The 24,331-nt window shown below is 37.1% G+C and overlaps 2 protein-coding genes across 11 annotated transcripts in view; one reads left to right on the top strand and one right to left on the bottom strand.

The window, feature by feature from the left end:
• The window catches only part of LOC114250492 (uncharacterized protein ZK1073.1), a 45,478-nt gene extending 40,894 nt beyond the window's left edge, over nt 1-4,584 (top strand). For all 10 annotated transcript variants that reach the window (XM_089736849.1, XM_089736847.1, XM_028184385.2 and 7 more), the window contains 3 exons: nt 1,011-1,132; nt 1,773-1,935; nt 3,002-4,584. In XM_089736849.1, coding sequence (XP_089592975.1) covers nt 1,011-1,132; nt 1,773-1,935; nt 3,002-3,190 — 474 coding nt within the window. In that variant the 3' untranslated portion in view covers nt 3,191-4,584. The remainder of the gene's footprint in view (nt 1-1,010; nt 1,133-1,772; nt 1,936-3,001) is intronic.
• Nucleotides 4,585-5,708: 1,124 nt separating this feature from the next.
• Nucleotides 5,709-18,408, bottom strand: Tua3 (alpha-tubulin). Its single transcript, XM_089736840.1, has 8 exons — nt 18,065-18,408; nt 17,306-17,478; nt 11,259-11,387; nt 10,188-10,358; nt 9,162-9,302; nt 8,669-8,884; nt 7,763-7,926; nt 5,709-6,513 (listed from the first exon to the last, which is right to left on the bottom strand). The coding sequence occupies exons 1-8, from the start codon at nt 18,246-18,248 to the stop codon at nt 6,381-6,383; spliced, it is 1,311 nt and encodes a 436-aa protein (XP_089592966.1). The 5' UTR covers nt 18,249-18,408; the 3' UTR covers nt 5,709-6,380.
• Between the last annotated feature and the right edge of the window lie 5,923 nt (nt 18,409-24,331).

The following is a 24,331-nucleotide window of genomic DNA, read 5'->3' as shown; positions in this document are numbered from 1 at the left end:
CCTTCACCGTGGAAATCAATCGTGAACATTTGTTGGGTACCTATTTCATTAGAAAAATTGGTACCCCGCCTGAGATTCGAACACCGGTGCATCGCTCAACACGAATACATCGGACGTCTTATCCGTTAGGCCACGACGACTTCAGAAGCTCTATCTCATTCTCTCGCAAGCTAAATCTTGTAGATATATATTTTCGTTTCTTTTTAGTGTCGCTTTTTGGTTTAACAGGGTTTAACTTCAAAAACTAGTACTTTAAAGTTGGATGAGTAAAATTTGCATCTTTTTCATGTTGTTCATTATAAAAACCTCCGACAATATTAATATTGGGGGTAATATTTTCTACCAATTGTTATAAATTTTTTTCTTTTTCTTATTGCTTAAATGGTTGGACGAGCTCACAGCCAACCTGGTCTTAAGTGGTTACTGGAGCCCATAGATATCTACGACGTAAATGCGCCACCCACCTTGAGATATAAGTTCTAAGGTCTTCAAGTGTAGTTACAACGGCTTCCCCACCCTTCAAACGGAAACGCATTACTGCTTCATGGTAGAAATAGGCAGGGCGTTGATACCTACCCGCGCGGACTCACATGTGGTCCCACCACCACTAATTACGCAAATTATAATTTTGCGGGCTTGATTTTTATTACGCGGTGCTATTCCTACACCGTGGAAGTCAATCGAGAACATTTGTTATGTACGTATTTCATTAGAAAAATTGGTACTTGCCAGCATGATTGGAACACCGGTGCATCGCTGGATACGAATGCATCGGACGTCTTTATCCTTTAGGCCACGACGACCTCAAATATAGAAAATTTAGTTTCTAATTTAGGAGTCAATCTTTGAAATGCTCAGCGTAGTTTTATTTGTTTTGTTGGACGCGCTTCCAAAATTATCAGTTGTCAAGAATTTTTATATTAAAATATACTTTTAATCATATTGTTCTGAGCCCAACTCAGTTTTTTTTCTGATAGCTACTACTATATATGAACTAAATTTATTTACAGCAAATCTCTAGCGATTCGTGCGAACCGAATGAAAAAGATCGCATGCTGGCGGAATACCGGTCCCGGCTTCGCGGCAATCTCAACCCGCACAACATCAAGCTCTTTGTTAGAGCGTTTATCAAGTAAGTTGAGGTGTAAATGTTTATAATAGAAATAAATAGTGATTAAGCATTTTAACAGCCTTTAAAAGACGGGGGAAGTTCGCGATTAGACTGGATTTTTTAATGTGAACCTCAGAACCTCAGAACTTTTTTGAGTTGAACCAATTTTAATAAAACTTTTTTATATATCATATTTGAAATCGTTTACTTTTCACATTGTTCGCTTTCATTAAGATCTGACTAATGATAATTGAGTTCCCTCATTAAGACATATTTGTTTGACTTCGACTAGCTGTACGTTAATGACATTCTCAAATTAATTTTGTTAATGTCAATTTTTAATACGCTTTTATTAGCTTCAGACTTATGTATGTTAGTATGTAACGGAATCTTTGAACATAATTTTGACCCCTTTTTTACAATAAAACCATTATTTCTTACATTATTTTTAATTCAAATTTATTAAAATTTATTTTCTATTTTTTAGTTGGATTTTCTATAAAAGCGTATTTTTTTAGTTTTTTTTTTACTATTATTTATCTTTTCTTCTTAAAATTGTGCTCTTTCAAACATATTGTTTTCGAAAAATGCTTTCGTAACTTTAAAACTTTCATTAAAATGTCATATGCGCTTAAAACCTATTTCTGTTGTACATTTGCAGCCGGAAAGACCTTCTCCTGAAAGGTTGCCGACCTGATATCTTGCTCATAACGGGAACGCTGAGTCCCTACAGCAGCGTCATCGAGAAACTCTACAAGGAGCTCGACCGTGACAGAGTCACTATACTGAAAGTCGAGAGAGTCGGTGACGTATTGGCCGAAGCGGTATGTAATCTGGAACCCATACAACATCGACTGATAACGAACTGGTTTTGAAAATCGAATAAAAATAATGAACGTTTATCGAATAATGAGAAGTCTAATTTTTAAAGCTTAACTTCAAGTCGTCGTGGCCTCAAAAATAAGACACCTGGTGCATTCGTGTTGAGCGATGCGAGACTACCAGTGTTCGAATCCCCCCATAGACAGAAATCCAATTTTTCTAATTAAATACGCACTTAACAAATATTTACGAACGACTTCCACGGTGAAGGAAATAGCATCGTGTAATATAAAAAATATAGTTTCGTAATTATTAGTGGGGTTGGATATCTTATGAGCCCGCACCACCGTACCAACCATCCTTCCTATTTCTACCGTGAAGCAGTTCAAGCAGTAATTCGTTTCGGTTTGAAGAGGAGGGGAGCGGTTGTACTGTAAAACTCTCTGAGACTTTAGAACTCATATCTCAGGGTAGGTGGTGGCGGTATTTTTAGGTTTTTGATGTCTTTGCTCCGGTAAACAATTAACACCAGATGGGCTGTGTGTAATGTGTAAGCTCGTCGACTAATCTAAGCAACAAAAAATAAATACACATATTAGAGGTGTGCCGAAAATTCACGAGCGAATGACAGTGTTGTTATTGACAAGGAAATAAAACACATTGCGTTTTCGGCCTAAAGAGATGGTTTAAGCAGCCCTCTAGTCTACAGACTACTAGTGCTATTATAGCAAAAAGTGACCGTGTTCATTTATACTACTCTTAAGGGTTGCTATTATGTACATGTTACGATAGGTGAAAAGTCTCTTTTTTGGATAGGATCTATAAAAAAAAATTCATAGCGAGCACCTAAAAGAAAAGGAGCTAAAAGAAATGCTATAACTTTAAAGTCTATTGGACGGATATCCTCAGAGATATCGTGATGAGTGAGCAGTATTTCGTTTGTATCAAAACATAGAAAAAAAACTGGAAAAGTAGGGTACTTTTGAATTTATCGCAGTATACAAATTTAAGAAAATCAACTCTCTCAGTCTCAAGGGATATTAAGATATTATCTGCTATGACTTCCAGCCGGCCAAAGTGGCGCAGTCACTCTTACTGTTCTGCCAAGGACAAGGTCAGCTGACGTCCCTCCCGCCGCCCGGCGTTGAGAGGCGCATGTCCCGCGCCATGTCCATGGAGGAGTACGACAAGCCCAACATCAGGCGGCTCTCCCTCACGCCGAGCGTGGCCGATTCTCCGCCGCACACAAAGCTCTAGGGAATCGAGTCTTTGCTTGAAGAGTTCGAAGCTTAGGCTCACGCTAAATGTTTGTCCTAGGGTCACCATGAAAGTCATTTTACTTTGGATATTGAAAATCAGATTAGTTACTTTCACAAAGACATTCAGTCAACTTTATTGTAATTGTAGACTTAATTTGTTGCTATAGATTATAGACAACCTCGAACTCCTTGAGCAAAAATATAAAAACAATTGCTTAGATTTGTAAAGAATTAGAAAAAAAAACGGAAACATAGCTGTAGTAGTAAACAAGTAGTAAATGTAAAGCTATGTAGCCACAAGGATACTTTATTGAAAATATCTGAAAATAGTTAAAAAGAAGAGTATGAAATTTATTCCAAAAAAATTTTTAAAGCAAATTTCATTTCAAATAATATGATGTTATAATATTTGTAAAAATAAATTAACATTTAAACTTTTTGAATTAGTTAAGGATTCATAGTTTTGTTTTTCTTCTTTAAATTAGTTGTAAAATTAGATATAGGTTATAATTATATTGTATACTTTATTTACTTAGTTAATATATTCAAATACTCGTAGTATATCATTGCATAGTCCAATGTACATATGAATAGCTGTATCGTGGGAATATTGTATAATTTTAAACACACAATGTTGCCCAAATATTTCTTAATTTGATAAGATATTTACTACAATAAGAAATAATAATAAAGGTTTAATGGGAAAAAGAACGATGAGGATATGGTGACGCAAACATTAAATTCGGTATTTATATAAATTTTTTGGTTTGCTAGTTTTTATTTTGTTTTTTCAATATTAATTACCCGAGCATGGGTATTGTATAGGAATCAAAATATCGACGATTATAGAATGATTAAAAAAAACAAGAAAAAAATCGTAAAACTCCATCATTCGCGACTTGTACAGATTCGATCTTATAACTACGTATCGGATCGGATATCCGCGGCTCCAATTTGGACAATTTTAATTATATGAGCTTTTAATGTCATATCTATGCGCCCGATGTATATGCAACTGTTTTATGGTAGGATTTATTTAAATAAACGCTGTACAACGTGATCTAGCTAATCCTGCAATAGGCGATTTTCGAAAAAAGCAAATATGACATTTTCCTTCCGATGTCTAGAGCTATCTATCTTATTTTTATATGCATTATATCTCTTTATATCCATTATCGTTTTATTTTTGCGGGATTTTTTATAACTTTAGTGACAACTATTAGTTTGTCATCGTATTAGTTTTAAGTGATTTTTTGTAAGTAAATCGAATGTAGGGTTTTTAGTTAAATATAACACTTATCTTTAACGTATCTAGCTTCATAGTTGAAATGTATGTACAAAATTACCAATAAACCTGAGACATTCTAGAAAATATAAAATTAAACGACAAAACTGCATTTGTTTCATTTGAAATCTTCTATGCAATGATATTTTATATGTAAAAAGAAGCAGATATGTTTCAAGCGCACGTCAAGTGAAGACTCGAAAACAGGCCAATTGGGACGTTTCGTCTTTAGTCGCGTCTAAACAAATGCAATAATAATACAACAAGTGCAATCGTTCCAATTATAGCTATCTTTTTTACTCACGCGCTTATCCCATCTTTTGTACTTTTCATTAATGCTACTTGTCAACATGTGTGTGCACTATATCGATAGGTATGTAGATATATATGGCGCGATCTGATTTGAAGAGTCAGTTACTATGAAGATAAAAAAAATCATTGCCTCTATGAGCCGATTTTTCAATAACCAAGTCATGAAAGCTAATAAAGTGAACCGTTTCTTTTAGAAAACTCCAGAATTAATATTATGCAGCCATTAATGAATAAAAATGTATTTGTTCGCGTGTAGTTTATAGGAATAAGTACGGAACTTTGCTCGTTAGTATCCCGCAAAATATATAACGTGCGATAAAGCGCGGTAGTTTCGAAAACATGGCGCTTGTGTAAAAAGTTACATGTAAACACAGCGAAGTTTTTATGGGATTCAGTGAATCTTTATCCATAAAAATACGCAATGAGTTATTATATTTGTTAGGAGAAAAAAAATCTAATGAGATTTAATACGTACTTCACAAATGTTCACGATTGACTTTCACGGTGAAGGAATAAGATCGTGTAATAAAAATCAAACCCGCAAAATCATAATTTGCGTAATTACTGGTGGTAGGACCTCTTGCGAGTCCGCACGGGTAGGCACCACCACCCTGCCTATTTCTACCGTGAAGCAGTACATAATGCGTTTCGGTTTGAAGGGTTGGGCAGCCGTTGTAACCAAACAGAGCTTAGAACTTTGGCGCATTTACGGTGTAATTGTCTATAGGTTCCAGTAACCACTTAACACCAGGTGGGCTGTGAGCTCGTCCAACCATCTAAGCAATAAAAAAAAGAAAAAAAGAAGATGAGCCGTGAGTTCGTTCACTCATCCACGGAAAAAAATACATGAAACTTCGCATAAGCAGTTTGGGAACGCATAGAAGACAAAAAAGAAAATTCTACACAGAAAAAAAACAAGTTTTTAAAATTGTAGCTTTAATAAACGAAACATCAGACGGTACACTCATATAAACTTTTTACTTATTTTGACGCAACACTAAACATATACTAGACATTACTTTTACATAAACTCTCTTTGCACTACAAGCTCTTATAATATTGTCACCGACATTAACGCACACTTCTCCGTCCAATATTTGCTATTCAATTTAGAATTAGGCCAAAAAAGAGAAATATATCGCAAGATTACGTGACGGAGAAGTAAAAAATGCGTCTGAGGGAGGCATTGACCATAAATCCAATTTCTGAATTTAAAAAATCCCTAATAAAGGCAATTTCGTCAGGCTTAAGCAGTGTGTGTAGGGGAAAAACCAACCAAGCATCATTCGACCTCAGCGGACATTTTCAAACCTTTAATTAATTTTCCTAGACTGCTATACGTAACATTATAAACAACGCGGCCGCGATTTTGTGGCGTCCGCTTCAGTGAAAACGCTTTTCGTACAAAGGCAGACGGCTAATCCGATCCAGGGCTAACACCTAAATGTTTTGCTGACAAAGGCGTTACAAACAAACCTAAGTACAGGATTTATAATTTTAAAGGCAAAGCTCATTCGTCTTCTTCAGACTTTGTGACAAGAGACAAATATACAATAGCAAAAGTGCAAATCGAGTTCAGCGGCAAGAACGTTCATAACTCATCATCGGCGCCGGGCTGCATGTCTGACGTCTCAATAGCCACTTCATCGTAATCTCGTTCCAGAGCTGCCAAATCTTCTCTCGCCTCAGAGAATTCGCCTTCCTCCATCCCTTCGCCTACATACCTGGTTAGTAACAACTCAAGTACTCAGTATCTGTCCAAAGATATTTGAAATTTTCATTGTCCTTGCGACATACTAACATATCCAAGTGATTATAAATATGGTTGCAAACGCCACTATTGGCAATAATTAACATAATATATAGTTTTGTTTATTCTACGCTATTATTTATTTATTATTAACAAGATGAAACTTTTTCTACTATATTTAACTGTTTTGATGTGAAAATTTTCAGAATATGTTTAATGTTTATATTATTGTTTAAACACATATGACTGTATAAATAATTAAATATTAATAAAGCATAAATATTAATAATAATTTATATTTTAACAGTAATAATTTAATTAAGTATTGTGATTGTTATGCAAAAGATGGTGCCATCTCTTATCAGACTGGATAATAACAATGTTAGTTTATATAAGTTAAAATTTATGTAAAATAAATTTATGTCAGTCATGTAAAAAACACTAAAATATGTATTGTGAATATTAAGCTATATTTTGTGAATTGTTTCGCAGTAATTAAATTTGTTTGTTTAAAAGAAGTTGTAGTTGCTATAACCAACACAAAACGGCTAATTGTGTAAAAACTAAGATGTAGCTTTTTGTAATAAACAAGTAATAAATTAATGGGCCGACGACATATTAAGGTTCGCGGGGATCCGCTGGATGCAGGCAGCGCAGGACCGGTCTTTGTGGCGAGGCTTGGGGGAGGCCTATGTCCAGCAGTGGACGTCCATGGGCTGATAGATAGATTAATGTTTTATATAGGTAATAATATTGTATTTTCATTATAATAGATCTTACGTGTAAAAGCCCTGGCGTGACGCCGACATATACGTTTAATAAGGCTTTAAAAGTATTTGCAGTGCTATTCGATGTTAACGATAAATATCCATAAATGGATAGAATAATCACTTGAAAATTCCTCAACCAATATTTGAATAAAGTTTAAGCAATAACGAACTGTCGCGAAATGTTAAGTTGTTGGCAACGTCGAGACAGTTGTGATCACGAAATTGAGGTATTTTCTTTATGGTTGGCAGGCAGAGAAAATTTTAAGTCGGCACGGGTAAGGTAAGTATTGCCATCCTGCTTATTTTTGCCACGAAGGGTAAGACAGTTAATGTCTCGAAAGGGGTGGCTGTAATCATTATACACCAGCCAGGCCGTGCGTTGGTCACACATTCAATAGTGCTACAAGATTTCACTATTAATTCTATGTGTTTGAGTAAAAAAAAAACACGTACCAATGCACAAAAGCTCGCTTGGAATACATGAGGTCGAACTTGTGGTCAAGCTTGCCCCAGGCCTCCGCTATAGCGGTGGTGTTACTGAGCATAGAGGCGGCCCGCTTCACTTGGGCCAGATCCCCGCCCGTCACCACAGATGGCGGCTGGTAGTTTATACCAACCTGAGATAAATTTCAATATAATTATAATTTGCGTAATTACTGGTCGTAGGACCTCTTCTGAGTCCGCGCGGTTAGGTACCAGGGCCCTGCCCATTTCTGCCGTAAAGCAGTAATGCGTTTCGGTCTGAAGAGTAGGGCAGCCGTTGTAACTATACTGAGACCTTAGAACTATATCTCAAGGTGGGTGGCGCATTTAAGTTGTAGTTGTCTATGGGCTCCAGTAAACACTTAATACCAGGTGGGCTGTGAGCTCGTCCACCCATCTAAGCAATAAAAATAATAATATATAAACTGAATAAATTCTCTGAAAAAAAGCATTTCTTTATTGGCCGCGTAGGCAGACGAGCATACGGCACACCTGATGGCGAGTGGTTACAGTCGCTCATGGACATCAGCAATGCCAGGGGCAAAGCCAAGCCGCTGTCTGCAGTAAAGCTCTGAGGTAATAGACGAGAAAAAAAACAGTCGAATTGAAAACCGGTTTCTGAAACCAACTAGCGACCCGCCCTCGCTTTGCTTCGGAAACTAATTTATTATTGATTTCTCCACTATTTAATGGATGTTATTTTACATGTAAGACTTCCTCTTCAATCACTATCTATTAAAAAAAACCACATGAAAATCCGTTGCGTAGTTTTAAAGATTTAAGCATACATAGGGACAGACAGATATAGGGACAGAGAAAGCGGCTTTTTTTTATACTATGTAGTGATAAAAATAGATACTCGTATGCACAACTCACTTTAAAACCGGTAGGACACCAATCCACAAACCGTATTCCGGCCCGGCCCTTCATGGCCGCTATAGCCGCGTTCACGTCCTTCGGGACCACGTCTCCCCTGTACAGCAGGCAGCACGCCATGTACTTTCCGTCCCGAGGATCGCACTTCACCATCTGGTTCTGGGGCTCGAATAGTTCCGCAGTGATCTCCGACACAGACATACCTTCGTGGTACGCCTACAAACAAAGCTCCAAAAACTAAGTGTTGCTGATGTCTTTTTTTTATTGGTTAGGTGGGAGGACGAGCTCAAAGCCCACCTGGTGTTAAGTGGTCTCTGGACATCTACATCTCGAGATATAAGTTCTAAGGTCTCAATATATATAGTTACAATGGCTACCCCACCCTTCAAACCGAAACGCATTACTGCTTCACGGCAGAAATAGGCAGTAGCAGACATAAAAATAAAGTTGAAAAATAAGTAAGTAAAATGTTGCTACCAAATTCTTAAATTACCTTATCAGCAGAGACAACGGGTGCGTACGCGGCTAGTGGAAAATGTATCCTTGGGTAGGGAACGAGATTCGTTTGGAATTCCGTCAAATCCACATTGAGCGCGCCATCGAATCTTAGTGAAGCCGTTATAGACGAAACTACCTATGGACATCAAAGAAAAAATATTAAAAATTTACACTTGATACCAATTTCGAAAATAATTTCTAAATTGAATAATACTAAACTGAGAAAAGAGAAAATTGTTTCTTTACTTTAAAATGGACCAAATTAAGAAATCTAATCAAACAATCTACTGTTATAAGGGGTATATAGGCCACGCTGCGCTTCTCAAATCTCGGTTGAGATCACTTTCTCATTGAAGCTATATAACAAATACATACATACAAAAGCACGCAATGACAAGTTAATCACACATTGTTACTTGGGCGTTTTAATAAACTCGAGCATGCCTTTTTTTTTACTGCTTAGATGGGTCGACGAGCCCACAGCCCACCTGGTGTTAAGTGGTTACTGGAGCCCATAGACATCTACAACGTAAATGCGTCACCCACCTTGAGATATAAGTTCTAAGATCTCAGTATAGTTACAACAGCTACCCTACCCTTCAGACCGAAACGCATTACTGCTTCACGGCAGAAATAAGCGGGGCGGTGGTACCTACCCGCGCGGACTCACAAGAGGTCCTACCACCAGTAAAAAGCCTCTTAATGCTTTCCCAAAAACTGTCTTCCTTATGACAATTAAAAATATAATTTCAATTATTTTAATTTATTATATTAATAATTTCAATTAATTATCTATTTATCTATCTCTAATTATCTATCTATTAATATAAATATAGTATGCTTACGTAAATAAATATAATTAAAATTAAGATATAAAAAAAATTGTTAATATCTTAGTTCTGACGTTACAAAATATACTTTAGTTTGAGTGCTCACGAATGATCATAATTTTAGTATTATTAACAGCTCGCGAAAACCAACAAAGATATTAAATCTAAATTTAAAAGACAATGTTGCATACTTGTGAGATAAGCCTATTCAAATTTGCATAAGAAGGTCTCTCTATAGACAGCCTTCGCCTGCAAATGTCGTATATAGCTTCATTGTCCACCATGAACGCGCAATCCGAATGACTGATGGTCGCGTGCGTAGTTAGCACCGCGTTGTATGGCTCCACCACCGCAGTTGACACCTGGGAGATGAAGATGGGCACTTATAACTATGGGAGCTTGGGGTAACGACAAACAGAAGGTCTTCTTCCACCGAGCGAGTCAAATTGCTCACTAGACCGTAAGATCGGAATGCAATTTTTTTTTTAAACAAATTTCAACCAATAAAAATCAAAAGTTTAAAATTTAACATAATCTGGATTGCAACTCAAAGCAAGTGCATACAGAAAAACAAAATTTAACAACTGAACAGATGCTTAAATACACACATTGTGTATATAACATACACACATACGCTCACGCACACACACACACACACACACACACACACACACACACATATGTAAGTTACTATCTAATTAAATTAAATCTAATGTATCATCAACTGGACAATAATATTATTTGAGAATATGTTTAACTAATTAAATTTAATATTGTTAATATTGTTGTTAATTAAATTAAATTTAGTATGATGCATAAAGAACGTGAAATTATCTGGTTATCGCACACGGAGTAAGAGCACACAGTCCACCTGATGTTAAGTGATTACCGTTGCTCATAGACGTCAGCAATGCCAGGGGCATATATTCCATTATGCTACAACAATATCACGCCCGTCCGTAGTACTAAGCGCTTAGGTCTTAGCTTAGCTGGTTGGTAAAGAAGTTACCGAAGTTGGAATGTGAATACGCTCACTATTAAACGCCCGTCGGCAATCGCAGTACCTTTGCATGGAAATGATCTTAGGAAATTACCTTTCCTTGGCCAATTGAATTTTTCGAATTAATATACCTACTTCACTAAAGCGTCCTTAAATTAATAAAAGGGAGTAAAAATTTTTTATATTCATTATACTCTGGTAAATTAGGAGGGATTTCTTTCTTAGAATAGAACATTAACATAAAAAAATATACAAAACCCACTTGTGGCGCAGGATATATGGCAAATTCCAGTTTACTCTTCTTTCCAAACTCTTCAGATAGCTTCTCCATTAGTAGCGATGTGAATCCAGATCCTGTGCCACCTCCAAACGAATGAAACACGAAGAAACCCTAACGAAAAACAAAAAAGAAACCATCAGTTTATGTATGACAAGTTAAAGTGTTTTTATTTAAACCTCGTTTATTTATTTATTTATTACACTTCATGTAAAATTTACATTGGCGGACTTAATGCCTAAGGCATTCTCTACCAGTCAACCAAAGGTAGTGCAGAGTAAATAGTGGTAGGTGCAATGAAATTTATATTAGGTAACGAATACATCCAAAAAAGTATATCTACATATATACAAAATCACATATACATATACATACATACATATATACACACATACATACATATAATAGTTTATACAGTATTAAAAGGAATATATTAATAAATTTCCTTAACAAATAACTTCATCAAGTTCATGACGATTCCGCTAACTTTTCCAACAGCATTCGCCGAACCCTTAACTTGAACGTGCAGCGGTTAGTAATAGTCCTGATCTCGAGAGGAAGCGCATTCCATAGCAGAACAGATTGCACGACGAAAGAGTTACGAACATAACTAGAACTATGTGTGGGACAACGAATTAATAGGCTATTGAGAGAACGTAGGGCCCGCTCATGGCTGGAGTGAAGATATTGAAAATAGGAAGTTAGATAGGAAGGAGGTTCGGGAGACATAAGTACGGAATGAAGAGTCGTCAGTGCACGTAAATTACGACGCTGGCGAATCGGTAGAAGTTTGAGCTGAGCACGATAGGAAGATATATGATCATATTTACGAAGATTAAAAATAAATCGAATGCAGTTATTAAGAAGACGATCAAGTTTATTAAGAAGGTCTGCATTCAGGTCAAAATAACACACATCACCATAATCAATTATAGGGAAGATCAAGGCTTGTACTAGCATAGTCTTGGTCGCTGATGGTAAGAAATTCTTGAGGCGATACAGAGCACGAAGAATTCCAGAGGTTCTTTGTCCAACGTAAGATACTTGAGCTTTCCAGTCGAGTGTGGAGTCTATGTAAAGGCCTAGGTTCTTAACCACGGAACTTAGGGGAATTGCTGTACCATTATAGAATATAGGTGGGAGTGACATAGTAGTTAAGCGTTGGATCATACGAGGACTGCCCACAATAATGGCTTGGCATTTCGTTGGATTCACAGTTAAGCCAAACTTAGTTGACCAACTGCATATGTAGTCCAGATCCTTATTTAGCTGGTTTATTGCCTGAGAAATAGACTCCACAGTCGTCTGTCTATAAAGCTGCAAGTCATCAGCATACAGATGATACGCACACTGAAGATTATGTGTTAAGAAATTTATAAAAATAGAAAATAATAATGGAGACAAAATACCGCCCTGGGGCACGCCAGAGTTGACACTACACCAACTTGAAGAGGTGTCATCAATACGAGTACACTGCTGGCGTCCCCGAAGATATGATGAAAACCATTCCAGTGCTGTAGGAGAGATCATAATATAGGACAAAATAGATAGGAGGATATCGTGATTGACGGCATTGAACGCATTTGAAAAATCAATTAGTACCAGTACTGTGACTTTAGTGTCTTGCATACCTGTCCTAATGTCGCCAACCACTTTAAGGAGAGCGGAAACGGTGGAGTGACCTGGTCGGAAGCCAGACTGGTAAGGGCTCAATAGGTTGTTCCGGAAAATAAACTGCGACAATTGTTTGTGTACGCAGGCCTCTAACACCTTGGATAGAAAGGGAAGAATAGATATGGGCCTGAAGTGATTTGGAAGGGAAGGGTTAGGAATTTTAGGTAAAGGAAGAACATAAGCCTTACGCCACAATGAAGGAAAAGAGCCTGATGATAGGGAAAAATTTGTGATGTGCCATATAGCTGGCAGAAGATGATCCAGGATTGTGACGATCATACGGCGACTTATATTGTCACAACCCACGGCGTTCGATTTTATGGACAGGATAATATTTTTGATCTCATCCACAGCAACCGAAGAAAATTCAAAGGAGTCAACATTAAGTCGAGACAAACCATTCAGGTAGTTCAAGGTGCGACATTTCGTTTGATTATTTAGTGGTGTAGCAGAGGAGAAATGAAAGTTGATGTCATTCAAACTTATCGTCGCCTGAAAATCAGAGTGACGCTGTCTGCCAATACCCAGAGTTCCAAGGAATTTCCAAATATCGGCAGGCGAAGCGGAATTTATGTTTTCTAGAATGTGGCGTCGTTTAGCGTTACGTATCATCTGATTGCACCGGTTCCTCGACACTTTAAATTTAGTCCAGTTATCATTACACCGATTCCTCCTAAATTTTCGATAAGCCCGATCCCGGCGCCTCATAGCCATCCGAATACCTTGAGTCATCCAAGGAGCTGGTGGGCGTTTCAGTTTAATTTTTCTGATAGGCGCATGAGTGTTGTAAAGCCCAAGGACAACCTCATTGAATATGTGAACCTTTTCATCTACCGAGGGTGAAGATATTAGTTGGTCCCAGTCCACTTTAGAAGCGTCTTTGCATAGATTTTCCTTATTCATACGACCAAAACTACGCATGGACAAAACCCTGGGCTGTGGTTTAGGAGGTTTAATCGTATAGGATAAAAAGATGAGGTCGTGATGGGAAAAACCAGGAGCAGGATATTGACCGTGAGTGGGTACAGAGGTAGGAGTGGAGGTCAGCATTAGGTCTAGCCAAGTATCATCGCCATTAATGTTGTGGTGAGTAGCCTGTAGAGGCAAGACATGAAGACCAGTAGACCTAATGATTTCCTGAAGTTTACGGGAACGAGAGGATAAAGGAGCTATGAAGTTGGTGTTGAAATCTCCCATGATAATGTGATGTGAATAATCTGACCCTAAAGATTCCAGAATCGGCTCGAGACTGGAGAAGTAGTCGACGTTGGGGGGACAGTATACGACACCGAGAACAATTTTTGCTCCCTTCATAGAAATTTCAAGAAAGAGATATTCCACAGGTGTAGAAGAATCAGCAGACGAGCAAGCTATTGTTTTATAAGAGATGTTACTGCGGAGATATATAGCAACGCCGCCCCCTCGGGCATCGATACGATCATTCCGTATTAAAGTAAAGCCATCGAGAGGGTAGATAGCAGAAGGTAAATGAGGCTTAAGCCAACTCTCAGAAATCAAGACAGCATGAACGTTAGTGTTAGTGAAAGTAATGAATAAGTCACTGTAGTGACTTGGTATACTTTGAGCATTAATGTGACATACATTTAAAAGGCAGTCAGATGATTTATCAAACGTCTGCCGTATACAGTCTCCAAGGGAATCGGGAAGTGAACAATAACTATCGTTATCAGATGACAGCATAGAATCATTAGCAGAAAGAAACGAATCATCAATACAATCCATTGTATACAAATTAAATATAACAGAATAATATAACTATAACTATACTATTATAATAAAATAAATAATTAAATATATAAAATAAACTAAAATAAATATAACTATACTACCATAAAATAAAAATAAGGATTAAGTTTAAAAGTAACGCACGCGCAATGTCTCTGCACCACCCGCCAGCTGATATACACAGGATGATGATACAAAACAAAAAAAAAAAACAAAAATTACAATACCTTATAAAACAGAAACAGAAAATAAAGAATATTAATAACGAAAAACATAATAAAGGCCATAATTTACAATAAAAAAAAAACCAATTAATTAGAATAATGAAGAACAAATCTCCACAACAATATTCTGATTAAAACTTCAAAAAAGTAAACTACAAGGCAAATTTTATCTGTGAACGCAGTCAATTAAAACAGTCTGTCAAGTGTCAAATTTACAGAATTAATTATTTTAACAAGACTACCCACAAACACATTAACATTTGCCAATGACAATATATAATCCGTGATGCCACTAATCTACCCACGAAACATAATATCAACATCAACAATACGTGAATAAAAGTAAAAGTGAAAAATAATAAATCCAATGATAAACATTTAAATCATCAAATCATAAATTGTGAAACGAAAATAATGATATACATACGTTGTGAAGTCATAAGACTAAATATATTAGTGAAAGTCGAATAATCTTAAGTAATTAAAGTGAAAAAAAAACAAAAAACACAAACACAGGCCACTAGGTCTTCCGCAATTTCGAGTTCACAGTGATAGCCGGTGCCGCCTTAGAGACGCTGCCCTTAGCTGATGTTGGCTTACCATCCACAATAGGATATTTAACTGCGAGGTCGCTAAACTCATCCATAGTGGTCAATCTGTGACGATTTCCATCCGCAGCCTTGATAATAATGACCCCGTCTTGCGTCCAACATTGACGCACACCAAAATACTGACGGCTCTTGCCGAACACCGCCTGTCGAGATTTTGTAAGGAATTCCTTGATGGACACAGGAGAACCTTTAAGTTTGGACTTCGTCCTCCAAATCGACATCCGTGTATCTAAGCATTTCAATCTGACCAGGATTGGGCGGTGATGATCCTTATTAGTGGCTCCTATACGGTGACACACATTGAAGTCAGCAGCAGAGGTATTCAGAAGCATTTTTTTATGCAAAATATCCAAGATGGCAGCGGTGCAGTCTTCGTTTTGAACTTCAGGGACTCCCAGAAAGATGAGGTTTTTTCGACGATGTCTGGTCTCGATCGCATCAACCAGTCGAGTGCACTCACCAATCTGCTGTCGAAGAAGTTTCAACATAGAGAATATAAGTTCCCGGAATGTTCGGAATTCCTCCGCAACCTTGGAGACTGTATCCTTCGCAGGCCCTCCAGCATGAAGCTGTGCCTCAAGATCGGCCATTCTTTTCGTGAAGCACTCTTCCAAGTTTCTTTGAGCAACCTCAATCGCAGATAATTGCGACATAGTTATGTTTCTGTTTCAAGGGGTGCTGGCAGGTGGTATTTTTATTGGCTTAAATCATGTAAATATTGCCAAAATGCATATATATACTTAATGACACACAAAAGGATCACAAAATCTTTATAATGTAAATAAAATGAATTAATTTTAATTTTCAAACTTAAAGCACTTGTTTCACTTTTGACACCTACCCCCAAAAAAAATTTATAATATTTTCAATGAGATTTAATCCCGATTTTTTGATTTTTTTGGTCGGTAACCAAACTTTCAGCCCAATTTATAAATGGATAATCGCACATGGATATAAGTAAGGTGTTATGTTTATGATTAAGTTATGTAATCAATTCGATACATATATGGCATCATGGTTTTAAATGATGATGATGGTTTAAGCATGTAGGCAAGCATTAAATTCGCAAAGTACGGCTTTGGGGCCCTTTAACCACATCATTTTTGTCCTGAAAGAATTCCCTTCAAAGCCTCGTGGCATGTAGCGATCTGTAAGCGCACTATTGATGCAGCTATTTCAAGTAAAGGCCGGTAAAATCCCAACTCTTGTGACAAGGGGTGCCATGAAAATTACCGGCACCATCTCAAATCAGAGTTCTTTCCACAGGCCATTCGATACAAGACAGTCTCTCTGATCAGTCGTCGAAGTAGAAGTCGTCGTGGCCTAAAGGATAAGACGTCCGGTGCATACGTGTTGAGGCGATGCATCGATGTTCGAATCTCAGGCGGGTACCAATTTTCCTAACGAAATACGTACTCAACAATTGTTCACGATTGACTTCCACGGTGAAGGAATAGCATCGTGTAATAAAAATCAAACCCGCAAAATTATAATTTGCGTAAATACTGGTGTTAGGACATCTTGTGAGTCCGCACGGGTAGGTACCACCACCCTGCCTATTTCTGCCGCGAAGCAGTAATGCGTTTCGGTTTGAAGGGTGGGGCAGCCGTTGTAACTATACTTGAGACCTTAGAACTTATATCTCAAGGTGGGTGGCGCATTTACGTTGTAGATGTCTATGGGCTCCAGTAACCACTTAACACCAGATGGGCTGTGAGCTCATCCATCCGTCTAAGCAAAAAAAAAAAAAAAAAATGTAACGATCAATTCATTCTACCTGTAGTCCGGTACATTGATCGGCAAGTTTCCTAATTCGCTCCATAACCGGGCTGAGAACCTCGCGTCCAGTCGAATAGTGCCCTCTCGCGTAGTTATTGGCCGCATCTTCTTTACCAGTTATCAACTGTTCAGGGTGATACAGTTGGCGGTATTCACCGGAACGAACTTCGTCTGAAACAAAAAAAAGCTGTTTATGGGGAGACGGAACTGCTAGTTAAATCAAATATTTTCCGTATTCCACAGAAATCACAATATTAAAAGCTCAATTGCATTTTAATTGCAGCGTACGTCTAAGACTAAACCCAAACGAATAACTGCGAAATATATTGATCTCTGCTCAATACACCACACCATTAAAATTAAGCAACTTGATAATGCCGATTTGAATCGCAGCATTGTCTAATTTAATTAGAAGCTGGCTAGCGTATTAATCATGCAACCCTGGCTCTTTCGAACCACTTTACGTCTCTCGTCTTCCCTCCGTTGTAATAGTATTTTCAAACGAAGTTTCTGATTTAACTCATCCAATTATTCCAACATGGTCAAGATATCCGAGCTCGTCACACTTTTTATTCTATGTTTGATAATTTACTGGTGGCTCAGAGGCCTTTCCAGTTTTACCAGGGCATCACTTCACAGGCACAGGGTCACATTTTTAATAACCCCACAAAACTATCTTTTAACGTCAAAAATTCATCATTCGATTGTATATTGCACTTAACCTAGGCTTAAAATGAATAACTCAACATTTACCCACCTATAACAGTAGCCTCTAAATCAACCATCACGACCCTCGGCACCATCTTCCCTCTATCGGCCTCAGAAAAGAACGTATTGAAACAGGAATCCGCTGTATTAGGATCAGTTTCACAGGCGGGCAGGGTTCCGTCAGGTCGGATCCCGTGCTCCAAGCAGTATAGCTGCCAGCACGCGACGCCCATCTGAACCCCGGCTTGGCCCACGTGTACGGATATGCACTCCCTCTGCTCGAAGGTAAATTGTATCGTTTAGTCTGCGAGTGTGCGGCGCGACACATAGGTAAGTCATTTCTAGAACTAATAGAACTTTTTGACCGAAACTAAAAGAACCATTGTCAACTAATTAAAAAAAAATATTTCTTAGGATAAACATTTCCATTTTTATTTGCAACTTAAACACCAGACAAATTACAACGGGCACTGACCTGATATCTGTATGAGTAGAGTAATTAATATTCACTAATGTTTCATAAATCTACATATAAAACACTTACCATATTTAAAACTGGAAATTTTGGTAAATCCGATAAACGAAAATAGTTAAAAAAATATAAAATCAAAATAAAATAATTACAAAAATTTTGTTGATTACAAAAATTTTGAAAAAAAAAAGAGAATCAGTGCCCGTCCGATGGGCTGAATAGATCGATTGTTCAATACAGTTCCATGTTTGAATTTGATTGCTTGCGTTTTGAAATTTATTTTGAAATATTGTCAAAAAGGTTTTATTAGAAACGTATTAAAAAGGTTATATTCAATTAAGAACGTTTAAAAAGTTCATTTATCTTTTTATTTTTAATAATATTATTGAATGTTTGTATGTAGGTATGTATGTTTGTCTTCTATACGTTCCAAAACCGTTCATCCGATTGTGATGAAACTCAGTACAGCTATTGTTTACACTTGATTGAAGGTTCCTACTATAGTACCATTAATGTACGATAGATAGCGCTCGAGAAGTTTCAAAAAATCGATTTTTTTAGACATTTAGCGAAATCCATAGCAGAGAGCGACAAGTTTGATATTATTATGTACATATTTTTAGTAGCTATTTCTCGTGGTTAAAATTGTCGATGTGGAATATATTTTGAGAAAATTTGTACTTGTTCTAAGCATGGTGATATGTGGTTGGAGCCCACGCGGGTAGGTACTCTACCTATATCTGCTGCGAAATAGTCACGTGTGCCAGTTTCAAATGTGTGATAGCTGTTTTGTCATACAATTGAGAAATGTACTTCATATCTCAAAATGAACGGCGGTATTCACCACATTGTTATGTCTACGGACTCGGACAACCACAACCACGACAACTAACCAGAGAAGCCGTGGCCCGTTCACTGACAAATGCGATTTAAAAAATGTATCAAAATAAAAAAACTATTTTTCATAAGAAAATATAAAATTATTAAATATAGCGGCCCGTTCCGACTGCGCTCGGGTCCTTAACAAAAATTTCAACGATATTCGACGTTGTTTTATTTTTTTAAATAAAAGAACACTTATTGCGTCATAACTATAATAGTTAGACATTTACTGTCGCGACACTTTGTAAATAATAATGTGTTCTACAAAGTCGTAGTACATTATTTTATTCTATTATGAATAGTTTTCGCAGGGCACGCGATCTAAAGAATAGTTTAGGTAATTTTTTTACACCTTGGGTTACATTATTTGAGTTTTAGTAAGGATCCCTAATTTTTTCAAAAAAAGATGTCACTCGGGAATAGTGTGGCTTCCAAACAGTGAAAGAATTTTTCAGATCGGTTCAGTAGTTTCGGAGCCTATTCAATACAAACAAACAAACAAATCTTTCCTCTTTAATATTAAGTATAGACAAACGAAAGAAAAGATACAAAGGTGACACTTAAAGATTATTATTATTAAAAAACAAAAAAAAAACATTTCATCTATTGTCTTCTAAAATAATTTACATCTCTTGTACTCTATCGAACATAGTCCACTCGTTGCAGAAAACTTTTGAAAGTATCTGAGGGTCGCGATATAAGTAGGGCACCGCATGGGGAGGGCACCGTAAAGTCGGAACTATTACAGGACAATAGCGATCGATGGGCCCCATAGCTGAGCGTTGAGTTCGATGTTGCACCCTCGTATGTGCTGGTTCATTTGCATTTGTTTTCGACTGGCGATCGTCGACTGACTCGTTAGGAATGTTGGAACAGTTCGAAGTTTTTATTCGATTTATTAACTTTTTGGAATTGCGTGCACGTGTTGGTACCGCTGTCATGTTTATAAGCGCAATGCAATAGATACCCGATCCTGTAGACCGAAAGGTAAACAGTCGACGTCGCCCAAAGCACGTCATTACGGATCCTCCCGATCCATTAACGGTGCTTTTAGGCACCACAAGCACCGGTCACCGGTCGACGAGCGAATTAACCCATAGACAGCCCACTGAGTTTCTCGCCGGATCTTCTCAGTGGGTCGCATTTCCAATCCGGTGATAGATTCTGCGTAGCACTGCTCTTGCTAAGGTCAGTGTTAGCAACACTCTGGTTTGAGCCCTGTGAGCTCACCTACACACGTTAGGGTGAAGCTGAAATAGCCTCTCAAGGCTATCAGCATAGGTAGGAAAAAAAACCGTTCAGATTTGAATGGAAGGACAGTCGGTTCTTCATTGCAGTGAAAGCTTCAAGATCATATTTCAAGATTGGTAACGGCGTTCTGTGATATTCATTAGTGACGACAACCGCGAACCAAAAATTAATTCTCGTGTAAAATAGTTTGATAATTTTTATCAGTTTACAACACTAAGTTTCGCCAACTTAATTACAATAAGAATGAAGAAGCAATTATTAAATTCTGTTTAAGATTAATTATTATTTAAGACAACATACTTTGTCTAAGCTCGTTCTAGACTATACTGGTAAAGCAATCCTCTTGAAGCAATATTATCATCACAAATAATTAAACTATACTTACATTTACTTTCGATGTCATCCATAATGAGTAATATTGATGATGGATTTAGTTAATAGTAGGCTGAGGATCTATAGGTTCGATTTCTCCGTGCTTTGTGGACCGATTTTTCGTCTTAGTCGCATACCTACTTCATTGCTGAAGGTCGTGTCCCTGAAAAGCCTTCGTGGCTCTTTGTACCATCAGCTTCCATTTCGATTGGTTTTCAGCTTCGAAAACTAAAAATATTACGTACATGTATATTTTTAGTTTGGAAGAGTGAACCCGTGATCGTTCCGTCGTAAAGTTTAATTCAGGTATTTCGCTTTTCAAGTTAGATTTATTTATTTTTTAATTATAATTATTGCATATTACGCTTAAATCTTTAAACATACGTTCCTCGCAAAAAAATTATGATAATTCTTATGAATTATGATCGTCACAATATAAATGAAAACGTCACGGCAAACCGCAACAACTGTTAATCTTTAGCAACACATTCAGATTGAAATATGTATACATAAAACAACCCTTTATTTTCGAGTGAACTAGTAGTGGTTTTATTTTGAATATTTAATTGCGTGTCATTGTCACTGTGGTGTGAGCAGACCAAATCAAACACGGGGTACGACGGAATCATCGATTTGTTACGCTTTTTGTCTGTTTTGGAGTTAACAGACACAGAATGCGCCCAAGTCGAATTACTAATATCGAGTGACGTAACTATGACGGGATCCAAATGTGCTGTTAGGTACCCGTTTTTCTAATTAATTACGAGTCTAACAAAAGTTTTCGAAGGAACGACGTATGTGACGGGTAGACATCATTACAACACAAGATATTTGACATATTATTTTATGTCTAATCCTCGCTTACGACATTTTCAAAATAAGCTTGCATATATACAAGTTGCGAACAACCGGGCCGTCAGTCTACTGAGCTATGACACCCGCTCGATGGAAGATCTTTCCTCGATCGTTAAACTTCCAAACGTAGTGGAATTAAAACGAAAGATGCAAAAAAAATATATTTGCCCTTGTAGGCATTCGAGTGTACGGCTCACATGATGGTGAGTGGTTACCGTCGCTCATGGATTCCAGCAATGCCAGGGGCAGAGCCAAGCCGCTGCCTACCGTTAAGTACCCTCCACAAGCCTCGTTTGAAGAAGGACATGTCATAGCGCTCGGGAAACACCGTGGAGGCGAGCTCGTTCCAAAGCCGGATGACTAACTAACAACAATGACTAACTTTACGTAATTACTGATGGTGTTTTACTCGAACCAGTCACACTGTTCCGGTAGTTACTTTAAGTAGGCTGTGAAATTAATCTGTCCATCTAGAGTACCTAATGAAAAACATTGTAATACAGGAACGCTTCCATGTTTTGACTACATATTTACATTTTAGATGTTTATATTTTATTATGTATGCTCGAAGTTTCTTGCTCGAATGCTTTATTTCAGAACAAATTTGGTCAGCATAAAAAATAAAAAAAACATAACAGCATAAAATATCATCAGCATCAAAAAACGTTATAGTGAGCCAACCTTGACGTATAGACATATTATGCTGTCGCGGAGTTTTTTTTTATCTTTTAAAGGGGAACAATTCTGTAATACATTATTTTAGCAAAACTTTAACCGTTTCTGCAGCGCACGCAGCGGAAGCTCTCAAAAGGGAAAAAAAACCCGATTTTGAAACATTCTTTATTGGTGCTCCGCTTGTATTGGTCTTAGCGTAAAGTTATATAGCCTTATACCCTTTCTTGATAAATGGGCTATCTAACAAGAATTTTTCAAATCGGACCAGTAGTACCTACCTGAGATTAACGCGTTCAAACAAACAAGCTCTTCAGCTTTATAATATTAGTATAGATTACACTGAATAATAAAGATCTAAATACAAAGAAATTTACATGATTTTATTAACATCATAAATGAAATATTTTATTAGGAGTATTTTTATTGAGAAACCTTTTTATTGATTTGTGACATCGCTTAAATTCGCGAGATTAGTAATCTATAATAATAAATCCATTTTTTAAGTTTATTTTTTAATATGTATATGTACGGCATAATCATTTATTATTAATGTATTAGTATCTAGTTTTTTCTGAGGTTACAAGGATACCGCCAAAACTAAAGCTTTTATCTTGATTTACCTTTTGACAAGTAACTGTCAACCGGTTACTGTACACCAGTGGACAATGGGTTAGATCGTATACTGCCATTGTGGCAAACGAAACCTCGTACGATTATCACTAATGTGTTTAGATAAAATCTATCGAGGGAAACGAGCTTAAATATCAGCTGGAATATTTATTAACAAAAAGGTATTAGTAGTGTTTTTATATACTACTATCGTACATGGGTAGAGGTCAATGGAAATGCTACTACAAATTCTGACGTGAGGTTGAAGTCTCAAACCTATTACCAAAACAGCTGTCCCACCATTCAAACTGGGGCGCACGACTGCTTGGAGGCAAATATAGGCAGAGTGGTGGTACATAGCCGCGCGATCTTTCAATACCACCAATACCAATGCCAAAAATGCCAATTGGCAAAGGTAGTGTCCCACCTAGTGTCAGGTGGGTTGTGTGCTCGAAGACGTCAGAAAGGAACATGTTATGATGTACTTTCAAATTATTTTTTAATTAATTGTTAATTTTAATCATTAAAATTATCAGCAAATATACCTAAGAAATTAAACCTGTACGTTTTATATCTAACATCTCTCTAGTAAAGAAATAATTTCACAAAAATACATAAAACTGCTAGCCACAAGCGTATGGTCGCAGCAAAGTCTACACAGACGACATTCTAGACAAAAAAAACGTACAATAATGCATTCCAAAAAACCGTACATATTTTTCAGGCCAGTGACAATCCGTTTTTACAATGGCCCGAGGTGTGGACCAAATAAAAAATCCAATTCGACCCACAGAGGCGGAATAATGACTGCTTTTTACCGGATTAATCCGGATCAGATAGGCACGGAACCCCTAATGTGATGTGAGTTTGATATTCATGATCATTCCCTGCGGATTGGTAAGGGATTTTAAGGATCAAAAGGAGATAAGGTTACCGTTTTGCCCTATATACTTTTAAATGTTCTTTTTGATGGTAAAAGTTTGAAATTTTTACTAATTATAGCACAGTCTCTAAGGAACTAATGAATTAACAACATTTCGAATGTATTATTCGAATTTAATATTTTCAAATTAATAATGAGGTTTCAGTTAGGCATACGTTTATCATACGTGCATTACTCAAACCTATGAGTCAACCTAACCTAATTGTCAACCAATGAGTGATGTCTGAGAGAGAGAGCGACGTATGTTTTCGATTTCA

Source organism: Bombyx mandarina, chromosome 22 (genome assembly GCF_030267445.1).
Source record: "Bombyx mandarina strain Sakado chromosome 22, ASM3026744v2".
Lineage (NCBI taxonomy): Eukaryota > Metazoa > Arthropoda > Insecta > Lepidoptera > Bombycidae > Bombyx > Bombyx mandarina.
This window is presented reverse-complemented; position numbering and strand designations above follow the sequence as displayed.